The sequence below is a fragment of the Anguilla rostrata genome, chromosome 12, assembly GCF_018555375.3.
Source record: "Anguilla rostrata isolate EN2019 chromosome 12, ASM1855537v3, whole genome shotgun sequence".
Taxonomy (NCBI): Eukaryota; Metazoa; Chordata; class Actinopteri; order Anguilliformes; family Anguillidae; genus Anguilla; species Anguilla rostrata.
Window position 1 is genome coordinate 18,097,395 of NC_057944.1, and position 15,587 is coordinate 18,112,981.

At 38.3% G+C, this 15,587-nt stretch overlaps 2 protein-coding genes across 2 annotated transcripts; both read left to right on the forward strand.

Moving 5' to 3' along the window:
• The first annotated feature begins 7,372 nt into the window (after positions 1-7,372).
• LOC135236204 (extracellular calcium-sensing receptor-like) lies at positions 7,373-10,883 on the forward strand. The gene is made up of 5 exons (XM_064302441.1): positions 7,373-7,598; positions 8,160-8,445; positions 8,793-9,605; positions 9,720-9,950; positions 10,547-10,883. Exons 1-5 carry the CDS (start codon positions 7,396-7,398, stop codon positions 10,742-10,744), a joined length of 1,731 nt encoding a protein of 576 aa, XP_064158511.1. The 5' UTR covers positions 7,373-7,395; the 3' UTR covers positions 10,745-10,883.
• On the forward strand, positions 10,883-12,375 carry LOC135236205 (extracellular calcium-sensing receptor-like). The gene has a single exon (XM_064302442.1). It carries the CDS (start codon positions 10,947-10,949, stop codon positions 11,745-11,747), a length of 801 nt encoding a protein of 266 aa, XP_064158512.1. The 5' UTR covers positions 10,883-10,946; the 3' UTR covers positions 11,748-12,375.
• The last annotated feature ends 3,212 nt before the right edge of the window (positions 12,376-15,587 follow it).

Consider the following 15,587-nt stretch of genomic DNA (forward strand, 5'->3'; position numbering starts at 1 on the left):
CACTTTTGCACCATTTAATCACTGCATGAGGTAATATATTTATATCTCCTGCATTCCTTGGTGCCTACTTGTGAAGATTCATAAAATGCATTTTAATTATCTGTTCTCACTATTCTACAATTCGTAGATGGTCGAGTCAGAGTGGGCACTTATGGGTCATGGAGGGCTGGTCTGAACAGGTCACAATATTCTAATAGAGTGTATTGCAATGTAATGGTTATAATTAGGATAAAAACTTGAAATAAATATTAGAAGGCAATAAATTGTCACTTTTGGAGATAACCACAATTTGAATCCAGTTTCCTGGACCTACTCGTCCAAGGGTAGCTGACTTACAATGTGCAAATTTCACTATTTTTCATTGCACACTCCTGTATAAGGTTTATTGAAATTCTGTGTTTCTCTGTAATATCATTACCGAATGAACTTGTGAAAGGTGTGGCTAATCACAAAAATTCACCACCATTTTCAATTGGTCACAATTTAACATTCAAAAATGTTAAGAACTTTTCTCCTTAACCTCTTTCCATCAAATATCTCATCACAATTCTGTATGCATTAATTGTTCTCCATATCCATTTTTTTCAATAATGTATCTAAGCCATAAAATATGGCCACCATGATTCAATAAGACTGGAGCAGTAACTAGTATTATGAAAACTCCTAACACACCGACCTATGATTATTACATTGTGCAGGCAAAAAAAGTACTATCTATTGGCCAACTGACTTGGCCCTGATTTGCCACATGGGTCACAATATACTTCTACAGCAGACATTTTTTATTATACATTGTATGGCATGCTATCACTGTAAATGAAATACTACAAAGCAACATACAATTTCCAGTATCATTGTATAAACACATGGCTGGGTGTTCAAAACAATATTTATGCAGAGTTAATGAGCTCTGAGACTCTCTTCCCCTATGTTTGTTAGATTTCTGTGTCAGTGTGCAGTGAGAGTTGTCCCCCAGGCACTCGGAAGGCTATGCAGAGAGGAAGGCCTGTCTGCTGCTATGACCGTGCGCCCTGCACCGAGCAAGAAATCAGCAATATTACAGGTATAATACACACGATTGGAATAAAATAAGGGAAATATTCTGAGATTTAAATTTTCAGTGGTATACTAAGTCTGCTTTCTGCAATGGCAGACCCCAATTAATGTTTGATGTGCCCACCTGATTACTGGTCCAACAAGAGAAAGGATGTGTCATCAACAAATGGAGTTCCTTATCTATGAAGAAATAATGCTGATTATTTTGTTTTCTGGCTCATAAGCTTCCTGACAACTTCAATGAAACCAAATGCATCAAATTCAGCATGCTCATGTGCAGTCTGCATCACCTTTATACCAGCTTATGTCAGCTCACCTGGAAAGTTCACTAGCTGTGAAAATATTTCCTATTTTAGCTTCCAGTTATGCTGTTTTTTTTAAATTTATTTTTTTTGTATTTTTGTCCCAAAATGTTATATTATTTTACTGAAACCAGAAAAAAAGAACCAAAATAAATAGGATGGACAAACCATCATGAAATCATTCTACAATTCTAATGATTTTTTCAGTACCAGATTCCTGTTGTCCTTGCCTTGAAGGTGCATAAAATGTCAAAAAAAGTAGCTGTTTTTCTGGTAACAGAAGCTTAATCATGTTTCTATCATTGAATAAAACTGAGAAAAGCCAGCCATCTCTTTTGCAATAAATTTCCCAATACTGTGAGAACTCTCCAGCGTACAGGCAATTCACACACAATTAGAAAGGAAAAAGGTGATAGTGATCGTAAAAGTAGTCATTCAGTGAAAATTCCATAATATAATCACTTAAAATGGCAATTGCACTGGTCGAAATGGGTGTATTGTATCAATATTCAATATTTTAAGCATTTGCTTTAGCTACAGCAGTCAGTCTGTGTGCAGTGTAACAGTAGAATGGGGATGAGCAGGGACTAACTGATGGAGCTCCAGGAAGCTATTCTCAGAGGAGACCATTGCTCTCTGATGCACAGTGAATACAACTTAAGAGACAAACAGTGTGTGTGTGCATGTTTGATCGTACATGCGTGCATACATGTGCGTGCTTGTGTGAGTTGCAGTGTAGGGAGGGATGTGAGAGTGAACTGACACTTTTTATTACCATAGGACATCCACAAAATACCCTAGTAAAATCCTTTGAAAACCATAACTTTGAACTGTATGCTACTGCACCTGTCCTGTGTTGGGATTCGATCATATCCATAAACACCCAATAATGCTGACCAGTTTGTGAAAACTGCTGAATTTGAAGGTTTGTTCATACAGCTCATATGAATGTATAGCAGAATTTAGGATGAAGAAATTGAACTTCTGTATGATGTGTCCAGAAACAAGTTCTAATTCCAAAAATAAAAAGACAAAGAGCATGAGAAATGCATATGAGAGCATGAGACATGAGCATGAGAGCAGAATAAAACACTATATGTATATAAACAGTGATTGCAGGCTATGGCTTGCCCCATATCTATACAGCACAGTTTGGCACTTGGGATTTCTTACAGAAATAACCACAATGACCACAGACTCTCAGCCATTAACGAGATAAACTTCTGTACTTTCCACAGACACTCAGCCCTTGTAAACAGACAGAATCCAGTTACAACTTATTTTTAATTGGGGTATTACTGTCGCCACAATAAGACCCCAAACTTGGGTTATTTAGCATTTTTCCTTTCCAACTTTGTCATCACAATTCCAGTCCCCCAAACAATAATTCTCCCCATTGGACATTTAGCTACATCTGCCAACAATAACATCTGATCAAAGTAGTCTGATCAAAGTAGACAATTTCAGGATACTCGGATACACAGGGAAAATGGACATATACGGAAGCGCATGGTGATGCTATTTCAGCCGTTTTTAAAAACTTTGTGGTCACCATCTGTGTTTAATGTGGAAACTCGCTTGCTTGCTAACTAATAATTGCCACAAAAATTAAAACTGCTAAATTAAAATTGCTTTAACATCTGTATAATCTTTGTGGGAAACTAATTTTTATTTCAGATATTTTTCTCATTTTCTCATTTATATTTCTCTGGGCTCCTTCCAATCACTTATTTTATTTCATCACATCCTTTCCTTTTTTCCTTAGCTCCACCCAACAGAGGATGCAAAGAAAGGACTTGAGGAAAGGATGCGAGGACAGAAAAATCAAGAAAATGTGTATTAGGCAAATGGAATGCCCTTGTTCAGTCAAGTGTCAGCTAATCAGCCGAGCCATCAACTGATTCAGCCGGAGGTGGGGTTGCCTTTCGTGGCCTGCCTGAACTACACAATGCTCCATTTTTGCATCATTTTCAAGTGGGAATTATATTCTTTTCATCCATGTCGGGGTCAAATATATCTAGGGATCCACAAACCTATCCGAAAACAAAAATGAAAGAAATGTTTTTTGGCCATTATAAAGCATATAAATGTGCCGCTTATGATGGTTTAAGATGAAACATTCACATCGGATTTAAAGTGAATGCAAAGCATTGTGACACATTGTGGTACACATACCTAAATATGTAATCATTCTCTATTGTGTTTTTCTGTACAGTATATAATCTTTTGTTGTATGGGGGTGGGGCAAAAACGATTTTACAAATTTTACTATCCAAGGGAAATTTTATGTTCATCTAGCACATATCTATCAGCACACAAAAAATTTTAATGAATATTTCCAATGCCCTAAATGACAAGTATAGCTTACTGAGATACTAATACCCCACATTATGTACAATAACATTACAATAAAATAATATTCCACCATCAAAAAAATGTGGGTGGTGAAATCAGGCTTCAGGGTAAATCGGTGCATGAAACATAACACATGACTGAGACGCTGAAAAACGCTTAAACTACAGTATGTGAAATCCCCGCATTAGAGAATAGTGAAAACTTCTTTAAAAAACACCCAATTTTATTGCGAGTGTTATGTATTCTAACAAAGTAGGCCACAACAAGCCCCTACACTATGAACAATGCTGCTATACAAACACCTAGGCCTGTTAGTTAGCTACCAATACAAAAGTTCTGAGCATTGTTAGCAAAGTCTAACAGTTGCCTCTTACGACTAATGAAAATACTACAATATCAAAAATATAACACAATGTGAATAATCGACATGTCCCAAGTAGTAATATGTACGTTTCTGCATATCTATCCTGACTAGACTAGTGAGGACATGTTTCCTCCTCTTCTGACCCGCTCCCCAGAGAATTTGCTTTAGCCATGCTAATGAGTTGGAAAATCTGTATAATCTTCCAAAAACTTAAAGAAAAAAAACAATTACGTCACAATGAGTGCTTGTATATTACTGTGTGATGTTATGGTTTACTGCACAATGCTTTGATGAAGCAACAGCTCAAGCTGTTATGTGGGGGTCTGAGCCCTTCTAAAAAATTTAAAATGAGACATGCAATACACCGTTGGAGAGCTTATACTGCTCTCTGCTGGATAAAAGACATATCAATCAAACCAGAACAAACTGAACACAAACTGAGTTGTACTGGAATTGCAAGTGGGGTTTTGAGCATGGTTGTAGGAAATAACTACCCCCGCTTTCTATTTGTGAGTTTATTTCTCAAATGGATTATTCAAGGCAATAACTGACCACAGAACCATGAAAGGGACATCTTTATGTGCAACACCAATGTCAGATTGTGTATTTATTCCATATTTAGCCACAGATATTGATGATGGAATGACATGGCATGCTTCCACAAAAATCCTTGCTTATTTCGCAATTGTGAGCAGGGTTTTTCACCTCTCTATTGACATGCATTCAGGCAACTGTTGCGTATATCTTGTTGCTATTACGGAATACAAATTTTTTGTTGATGCAATATATATTTTTATGAACTCCCAGATAGACACTATAGCACTATAGAAAGAAACTCCGTATTTGGTATAGTTGTTGTGTATTGTCTACTAATAAAGCTAGGACACAGAGATTGTTGTTTCCACTAATAGTTTGGTTGCAGTAGCACTGAATGTCTGAGTTCAGCAATATGCATATGCTCGTGCCCTGGCCACTAGGGGCGTGCACGAAGGAGTTAATGAATATGCAATGTAATTATTTTGGTTTGGCATTGAATGGATCTGCTTTAGGTACTTGAACCTGCACCAGCATGCACTAACCTGTCAAACAGGGAGCCCTACTAAATGGGAGAAATATCAAAACCCACCAAACAGCAGATCATGTATTAAATCGTTGATTTGATTATATTTGATCATTAATATTTGTCATTTTCATTATTAATTAAACTTTCAGATTTATTGCTGGATATTATAGACAACAGTAATCTTATAAGACTGACTTCTAATTGTGTGGTTATACCACTATGCCAACAAATATGGAATACAGAGGTATACTTCCTACATAAGAGGTGCCTTCTGTAAGGCTAGAGTTATTTTCCCTACAGCATGCTCATATTTTGTGCAGTCTGGTATCAGTCTGATATCAATTTGATATCAGTCTTTCACATCGCTGTAAAGGAATTTTAGCCCACTCTTCTTTTCAGACCTGCTTTAAATCAGAAACGTGTAGGTTTTTGAGCATACACTGATTGCCACAGCATCTCTGTTTGGTCCAAGTTAGGATTTTGACTCTCCAAAAACTTATTTTTTTTTTCTTTTCAGCCATTCAGATGTGGACTTGCTTTTGTGTTTTGGATCATTGTCTTGCTACCCAATTGTGCTTCAAATTCAGCTTATGCACAGATGACCAGACATTCTCCTTAAGCATTTTCTGGTACAGAGCAGAATTCATGTTTCCTTTAATAATGGAAAGTCCAGGTCCCGTGGCAGCAAAGCATCCCGAGACCATTACACTACCACTACTGTTTGACTGTTTGTATGATGTTATTATGCCAGACATAATCATCCAAAAAGTTCCAGTTGATTCATCTGTCCATAGAACATTATCCCAAAAGGCTTGGGGATCATCCAGGTATTTTTTCGAAAATGCGAGACCAGCACTGATGTTTCTCTTAGTTAGCATATTTGGCCAGTCTCTTTCTTATTGTGGAGTCATGAACACTGACCTTAGCTGAGTCTAGAGAGGTCTGCAGTTGTTTCGATGTTCTTCTGGGGTCTTTTGTGACTTCCTGGATGAGTTGTGGATGCGCCCTTGGAGAAATTTTGGCACACCAGCCACTCCTGCAAGATTCACTCTTTCAAGTTCTCTATTTGGAAATAATGGCCCTCACTGTAGGTTGGTGGAGTCCCGGAGCCTTATAAATGGCTTTGTAACCATTTCCAGGCTGTTTCAACAACTTTCTTTCTCATCGCTTCCAGAATTTTCTTAGATCGTGGCATAGTGTGCTTGTAGACACTTTTTGGTGACTACATGACTCATTGTAAAGTTCAATATGAAGGAGGTTTAGATTCAACAGGGCTGGCAGGAATCAAGCCTGACTGTGTTCAATTAGCTGAATCTAATTATCAATTAATTTTGGTTAATTGGTCGGTTGAGTAACTAAGGGGGAAATTACTTTTTTTTTTGAAGATATGGATGTTTGATATATTTTGATTTAAAAAATGTAAAATATATGTTTTGCGTTTACTCAGTTTACCTTATATGTCTACTACATTTTGTCTAAAGATGTGAAACCATTCACTGTGACTAATATGCAATAATAGAGGAAGTCAAATATGTTTTCATGGCACTGTATTTGTACACATAGCTAGATGACGTTACTTCATTTGGCAGCTAGGAAATTTAAGTTAAGTAGTTTACCTAGGCTAGATAGGTAAGCTAACCTATTTCAAATGGGCTATTTGATTGATCATATTAACTAGAACTAATATTACAGAAACTGAGTTTGACCCGTCTATTGTTCTAGACCTGGCAACATTTACGATCGTTTGATTGCCAATGATTGCCATCTGACAGTGGGACAATCATACAACTACTTAGCTCTCAACTATCATTCACAAGGTATTACTATCCCTGACAAATGCCTCAACTCAATTCACAGAACTACACTATATAACCATGATCAAAATGATCACAGAACAAAAATAGACTTGTCATAATGCAACTTGTAAGATGCCTGACAACTCCAGTGAAGTAAATTAAAATATTTAGACATACAGAAGAAAATCTTCAGGACAACAGGTTCAGTCCTCCAGAGGAATAAAGGGGAAACGAGGGACTGAATCTCATATCCACTAACAGTTAGCAACGTTATGTCAAAAGTGATAGGGGCTGTGGTGTAGCTCATAGCTACATGCAAGCAGAACATTTGTCTCCCCACTGGGAGACTCAGACACTCCCCATGTCAGGCAAGTTATCAGCATATTCCTATATAAATGACTTGGACAATGCTGCAGTACCACTGGACACTGCCAGGTTAAGACACATACATTCGCAGAAATGCAGTTGCTCACAGACATCTTGTTACTAGTCCTGTTTGCTGGCCTTGGAACACCTGTCTGCAGACCATATGGAGTTGAAGAATTCCCACAGTTTTCCAAAGAAGGCAACATCACAATTGGAGGCATTTTTTCATTTCATGACAATCCAGTAAGTGTAGATCCAACACTTCAAGTCAACCCTGGAAGTACTCAATGTCATGGGTAAGCCAAAATGAAAATAATATCAGTTGTGATACAACTGGAGAACATTTCATTATTAATGATTCACTGCAGTAATTATCTTGTATGTTGCATGCGCTGAAATAAGGTGGAGGAAAATGTGGCCCCATAAGGTATGCTATCGGCCTCTTGTGTGGAAGAAACACTTTACGGTATTGTGATTTTACGTAAGATACAGTTATAAGGTAGAATACAGTATAAGGTATATTAAAATAGGTTTCAACACAAAGTGAACATGGCATACCTTTTTTCCTTTGATGTATTGTATTTGCTTATTTTTTCGACCAGAATATAAAAGAAAGATCTATATATTTTAAAATTGTATTTAGCAAAACATCTAATATATCTATTTTTGTTTTGGTGGTGAAAGTGCAAATTTCATAACATTTGTATGTACTTTTGTGGATTGTGCTTTTGGTATTACTTCAGAGGGAGAGAAAAGAACACTGTTAGTTCCTTTTTTCATAATCCATCAACATATTACACAAGTTATAATACTTTTAAAAAAGTTGTAAGAGAACACCCATTCATTTTTCCTCGCAGGCTGGATCAAGGAGAACTGCAGTTTGGTCAAGCTATGATCTTCGCCATAGAAGAGATAAATAACAGCTCTGCAATTCTCCCAGGAATTACTTTGGGCTACAGGATACATGACGCTTGTCCAAGTGTTCCTCTCTCTGTAAGGGCATCCCTGGCTCTAATGAACGAGCATGAGGAAGGCACAAAGACCTGCTTAAAATCTTCAACAGTCCATGCAATAATAGGAGAGTCATACTCAACTTCAACCATTGGGATTGTGAGAACAGTCAGACCATTCAACATACCTGTGGTTAGTGACCTTTATGTAATTTTGAACTGTCTAAGTTGAATCTCTGAAGGAAATGTGTTTTTAAATATAATGTATTAAAATTTAAAGTTACTGTCTATGTATGAGTACAAATCAAGCGTGTGTGTGTATGCACAGTGTGCCATGCAGAGACTTTCTCTACGAGGATGTGTCTGTGTTTGAGACAGTGTATGTGTCTGAGGCTTGTGAATGTATCAGTGACTGTGAGTGTGCATGTGCATAGTGTGTGAGAGCAGCTTGAGATGAATTTGATGGATGTTTTAAAATTTTAATCTTTCTCCCTGTCCGATATTTTCTATGTTAAAACTTGCTTATCTTGTTTGTTACAGCTCAGTCATTCAGCCACATGTGCATGTCTCAGTGACAGACAGGAGTACCCAAATTTCTTCAGGACCATTCCTAGTGACTACTATCAAAGCAGCGCTTTGGCAAAGCTGGTCAAGCACTTTGGGTGGACCTGGGTTGGTGCCATCAGATCAAATGATGACTATGGCAACAACGGAATGGCTACATTTTTAAAAGCAGCCCAGAATGAGGGCATCTGCATAGAGTACTCAGTGCCCATCTACAGGACTGACTCTAGACAGAAATTTCTTGAGGTTGTGGAGGTCATTAAAAAATCATCTTCTAAAGTGATTGTTGCTTTTGCAGATGGTACAGATTTGGACATGCTCATCAAAGAACTGTTTCTGCAGAATGTGACAGGTTTTCAGTGGGTGGGCAGTGAAGGATGGATCAATTACCGGTCCATTGCCTCCCAGGTGAGCTACGCAGTGGTGGGAGGAGCTATTGGCCTTGCTGTTCGTAACATTCCTTTACCAGGACTGAAGGAGTTCATCATGAGCACCCGCCCATCGACCAGGCCTGGGAACATGGGTTTGGTAGAGCTCTGGGAGAGTATTTTCAGCTGCATTCTAATACCTCGCAAGGATGTCACAATGAAAGCTTGCACAGGATCAGAGTCTTTGTATGGAACACACAGCCGCTACACAGAAGTATCAGACACCAGCTTGCTGATCAATGTGTACAATGCCGTGTATGCTGTGGCCCATTCACTGCACAATATCATCATGTGCAAAGATGGACATGGACCTTTCATGAACAAAACCTGCGCAGACAAAGACAGAATAGAACCGTGGCAGGTTGTACTTGCTGTTGTTCATATGTGCTGTGTATTCATCCATACACATATAAGCTTATTAAATAAAATTGAATCAGTGCTAACCTGCTAACTTGTGACTCATTTTCCCCTCTAGGTGCTTCACTATTTGACCCAGGTAAACTTCACCACTAAACATGGTGAGAGGATTTACTTTGATAAACAGGGGGACCCTGTAGCAAGGTACGCATTGGTAAACTGGCAACTCAGTTCCCATGGTGCTGTTGTGTTCGAGATCATAGGGCTATATGATGCATCTCAGCCAGAGGGGCAGCAGTTTGTGATGACGGATGATGTTCAGGCTCTCTGGGCTGGCGGTCAGCAAGAGGTAAGCTGATGAGCTTCTGTGCTCAGATCAAACACAGTTTGGTACAGATCAGATCATGTGTACTGCCCTCCACATAATGATTGTGCGTATACAAAAAATGAGCAATGGCTCACCAATTTCCAAAATTTAAAAACCCATACAAACTATGTGGCTAGCTAAGTAGCTAGCTAACAGTCACAACAAATAGACACTTAACATCGGACAAAAGCATACAGAAATATTTCCCAGCAAACTATGCATATCAGAAAATAACACTTGTACCAAATAAATGACCATAAATCATTCAATTGAATACTTTAAACAATACGTTTACTGTAGAATTGGCATATAGGTTAAGTTTGACATGATCATAGACTATTGTGCAATTAAAGCATATTAACCATGATCAAGATGAGTTTGCACATTAAATGGTGATATAAAACAGATGTCACTTAGGAAATAAGGATAATTACCAAGCATCTCAAATGCAAGGGTATTCAAACATTTTGGGGCCAATGCCCCCCCTGCCCTTGTGTGTTCACATGTGAGGCCTGTATAGATGTGTTTTACAAGGTTATTCATGTGGTTAACTGCAATTAAGTATGACTGTTTTGTAGGTGCCGAGGTCAGTCTGCAGTGATAGCTGCCTTCCTGGGACACACATGGCTTTCGTGAAGGGGAAACCTATCTGCTGCTTTGACTGTATTCCATGCGCAGATGGAGAATTCAGCAACACCACAATTGAGTTTTGGCATATCTTTCTAATATACCAATACAGACCTTGTTTCCAAGAAGCAACAATAGTATTTATTTGATGTAGACTAAAATAGTATCATTTTAGGCTTTACTCTGAATGAAAATGAAAAATTATTAGCAAAAAAAAATAATGAGATAAAAATATTTTCATCTTTTACAGATGCGCTGACATGTGTCCCATGCCATCCGGAATACAGTTCCAATGAAGAAAGAAATAACTGCGAATTAAAAAGAATTGAATTCTTGACCTTTGATGAACTGATGGGGATATTGTTGGCAGCATTTTCAGTAATTGGAGGCTGCCTTACAATCACAATAGCACTAATATTCTTTGTATATAAAGACACTCCCATTGTGAAAGCCAACAACTCAGAGCTGAGCTTCCTGCTGCTCTTTTCATTGAAACTGTGTTTCCTTTGCTCTCTTACCTTCATCGGCCGGCCCTCTAAGTGGTCCTGTATGCTGCGCCACACTGCGTTTGGGATCACCTTTGTCCTCTGCATCTCATGTGTTCTGGGAAAAACAATAGTGGTGTTAATGGCCTTCAGGGCTACACTTCCAGGCAGTAATGTCATGAAGTGGTTTGGGCCTCCCCAGCAGAGACTGAGTGTTCTTGCTTTCACTCTCATACAGGTCCTTATTTGTGTGCTTTGGTTAACAATATCCCCCCCTTTCCCCAACAAGAACATGAAGCACTACAAAGAAAAGATCATTCTAGAATGCGATGTAGGATCAGCAGTGGGTTTCTGGGCTGTACTGGGTTATATTGGGCTCCTCTCTGTATTGTGCTTCGTTTTAGCTTTTCTGGCTCGTAAGCTGCCTGACAACTTCAATGAAGCCAAATTCATCACATTCAGCATGCTCATATTCTGTGCAGTCTGGATCACCTTTATACCAGCTTATGTCAGCTCACCTGGAAAGTTCACTGTAGCTGTGGAAATATTTGCTATTTTAGCTTCCAGCTATGGTTTGCTTTTCTGTATTTTTGTCCCAAAATGTTACATTATTTTACTGAAACCAGAGAAAAACACCAAAAGAAATATGATGGACAAAACATCATGAAAAACTATTTAAAAATTTTCCTTGAAAATACATTAAGTGTCAATTATGTCGCTGTCTTTCTGGTCACAGAAAATTAGTCATGTTCTCATCACTGAATAACACTAAGAAAAGCGAGTCAAATGTTTTTCAATAAATGTACCAATACTGGGAGAAGTCTACAGTGCAATGCACACAAAGATAAAAAGGTAAAAAGTACACCATAATAGTAATATAATGAAAGTAGTGATGTAGCGATTATATTCATATAATCATGTAAAATGGAAATCACACTACTATATATGTATGTATTGTATCAATATTAAATATATTAATAGCACTTGCTTTAGTTGTTGCAGTCAGTATGTGCAGTGTACCAGGAAAATGAGAATGTGCAGAGACTAACTGATGGAGTTTTCAGGTAGCTATACTCAGAGGAGACCTGCTGCAGTTCCGCCCTGACTCCTGGTGAATATAGCCCGAGAGACAAACTTGTGTGTGCGTGTGTGTGTTTCAGTTCAGGCAGGGATGTGAGATTGGATTGATACTTTGGGCTCTATTTTCCATCCGGCACACAACGTGTTATGAGAAATGGTATGTTAGTCATGGATTTTGACACCCCTGAGTCATTTGGTAATTTCGTGACTCGCCGTGCGCCAAAGTAGGAGGGGAACCACTGGTGGGGGTGGGGTGGGGGGTGTGTCAGTCAATGTCGAATAGCGTAGTGAAGTTTTGGTGCAACTCATTGCTAATTTCGGGGCTTTCACATGTAATGTTCACATGATTATATGTAATGTGTATTGAACATCCAATCTGTGGTTTCCGTGGATCATATGCTGTCCATTCTGACTTTTATATAAATCCCAAGAGGAGAAAACATGCATATGCATTCATTATTTTCTTCCTTTTTTATAATTATAATGCATGTATTTATTTTTATTTTCAACTGTTTATGGCTGTTCTTATGCATTGTGGTCCCTGGGGTACATTCTTTTTCCATACACCCATCTGTAATGAGAATGACAATAAATGCAACTTGAGCAATGTACTCATTTTAATACATTGCTCTATGTATTCATTTGGCTGTAGTTAAAATGATAGCTAAACTATGAGCATACATTCTGGATAGACTGCATTTATAGACCGTTTGATGATCAATACAATATTTTGCAAAAGTCTCTTTTTGGCATAATAAATGTAATATGTAATAAACATAAAAATGTAGAAATAATTAGCGTTTGAGTTACAGAAAGAATCAGTACAAATTCAGTAAAGAGACTCTTTTTATCTTACTCTTCAATATCTTATGTCAATAAATAAAATCAGTGAACCTTTTCTGAACTTGAGGTCATGTCTCTGTCTCCTTCCTCAGTGCAACTAGGTATACAAACTATTTCCTTTGGTGCACTTCCCAAGGCTGCTCATATGAGTGCAACCTTGGCTTCCCACCAAGGGCGGGCGTACATTATACGAGTTGCAGTCTCCCTATAGTTTTCTTCTGATCGGGACCAAATCGTAAGAAAAATTTCAGGTCTTTATGTCGCAACTTTCAAGGTGAGATACCATTTTGAACCAATCTGACTGATTTACGAGCTGTCGATTGTTTTTTGACATGTCAAAAATACTTGGGCACAATCAGCTTGAATTTGTCAGGTAAGAGAGGTCATGTGGGCTGATTCTGTGTTTCAATGCCTGTTGAAAAAATTCTAGAATTAGTTGTAGGATCTGCAGTGGGGTTCTGGGCTGTATTGGGTTATATTGGGCTCCTCTCTATGTTGTTCTTTGTTTTACTATTTTCGGCTGCCTAACAACATCAATGAATTCAAATGCTCATATTCTGTGCAGCCTGGATCACCTTTATTATCAGCTCATGTCAGCTTGCCTGGAAATTTAGCATTGGCTTTGGAAATATTCACAATTTTAGCTTTCAGCTTTGTGAGGCCTTTTTTGTTTTGGTGACACCAGAGAAGAACAAGCGTGAATCCGCAATAGCTGCGACCGCACACAAGCATGCATCCATGTGTGCATGCATCCACGCACACACCGTCACACAAACACGTGACCTCTTTTTTGGCTCACAACCTTTCCACAAAATCTTGCAAATCTGTGAATCTTTTCGGGAGTTATGTGCCTTTTAGTGACAGGCCACGCCCATCGCCACGCCCCCTCTTAGTCAATCGGCCTTGAAAGTTACTCAGCTCGACCTTTGGTCATGACCAACGTCCATGCCAATTTTCAGCCTTCTGACACTTTTTGTGGACCAACCAACCAACCGACCGAGAGACAGAGCTATAGAAAAAAAATGTATATGGTGTGAAAGCCACCACCAAAATTTCTTTAAATCAGATACAATCCAACTTCATTAAAACACCACAACTATTAACCTAATTAGATTCACTGTGCCCAGTGTAATAATCCTATTTATGATCTGTAACAATATTGATCCATACCTATCAAAAACTACTAACTAACTTTATCCTAAATGGCACATAATTTAGACCTGATTTATTTTGTAAACAATCTCATGAGGAATCGGCTTCTATTACCCCAGAGGATCAGCAATTTGACATAAGTGCAGGCAGGACTTCCACAGATCCATGTATATAAAGCAGCCAAGAACAGGGCTGTCTTAAGTGTGCAGTGCTCAGGTTCTGCGATGCTGCTGCTGCTGCTGCTATTGGAGCTGGCCCTGATCATGCAGTGGATGCAGATGGAGGAATGTGTGCGCAAAATGCTGTAATGTATTTCAACTTTTACATTATCTGTATTAACATTAACGGTAACATTAATTTTTTACATGAACAGTGAATTTAGCAACCAATTCAGCGGAGACTGCAAATTTTGACAGAAATAGAGATTCACCAGCCAAATATAAGCTCATAAATTTAAAAAGTGCAAAAAGACTGGACCATGGAGATTGTCACATTTATGACAATACTATGATTCTTCACTGCCTAAAAGGCATGAGTACACAATGAACAAGTATGCCTCATGCCTAATAGCAGCACAATGGTAATGCATTCATTTGTTAGAGTAAGTATACAGGGTATGTGCTACATCAGTATTTGTTTTAGAGAGTTGTTTTATATGTTTTATTATAAACATGCACACACTACATATCTGTGTGTTTTCTGAAATCAATTCAAAATTTTTGTGAGCTCAGTTAATTTTATTGCTTACAATTGTAACAGATATTACAAATATTAAATGAGTTGTGTGTGGACATGTTGAATTTCTTTTTTTATATGTGTCAACGTGCAATGAGAGTTGTCCCTCAGGCACCCCAGGTCATGCAGAAAGGAAGGCCTGTCTGTTGCTATGACTGTGTGCCCTGTGCTCATGGAGAATTTATCAATGCCACAGGTACACATGTTGGGAACAAAAATAGCAGGAGAAATATTCTGAGATTTTAATTTTTCCTGAAACACTAATTGTTTTCTGTAAATGCACCCTTCAGTAAATGTGTCATAATGCAGCTTGCAAGCTGGCTGACAACTCCAGTGAAGTACATTCATCACATTCAGCATGTCCATAGTCTACACAGTCTGGATCACCCTTTTTACCAGTTTATGTCAGCTAACCTGGAAAGCTTACTGAAGCTGTGGAGATATTTACCATTTGACATTTCCATCATCTTCCATGTGAGAGATGATTCTTATTTTACTCAAAGCAGCCGTAACTTCTAGAAAACCATCGGGAACAGTCATGCTTAATTGGAAGCAATAATGGAAAAGTCTGCTGCGAGAGAAATTCAGAACCATGTGTTGATCTCCACAAATTCTGCATTCTACTACCAGTGATTTGGCCCAAATTTTTGTTTTCAAAACACGGTGGTTCACAACACAAATCAATCAAAGAAATAGG

Excerpts from the sequence above, each read along its gene's own strand:
- LOC135236204 (XM_064302441.1), top strand. The coding sequence starts at position 7,396 with ATGCAGTTGCTCACAGACATCTTGTTACTAGTCCTGTTTGCTGGCCTT. Across the intron at positions 7,599-8,159 it reads GGAAGTACTCAATGTCATGG|GCTGGATCAAGGAGAACTGC; the intron begins GTAAGCCAAAAT and ends TTTTCCTCGCAG. Across the intron at positions 9,951-10,546 it reads GGGCTGGCGGTCAGCAAGAG|GTGCCGAGGTCAGTCTGCAG; the intron begins GTAAGCTGATGA and ends ACTGTTTTGTAG.
- LOC135236205 (XM_064302442.1), top strand. The coding sequence starts at position 10,947 with ATGGGGATATTGTTGGCAGCATTTTCAGTAATTGGAGGCTGCCTTACA.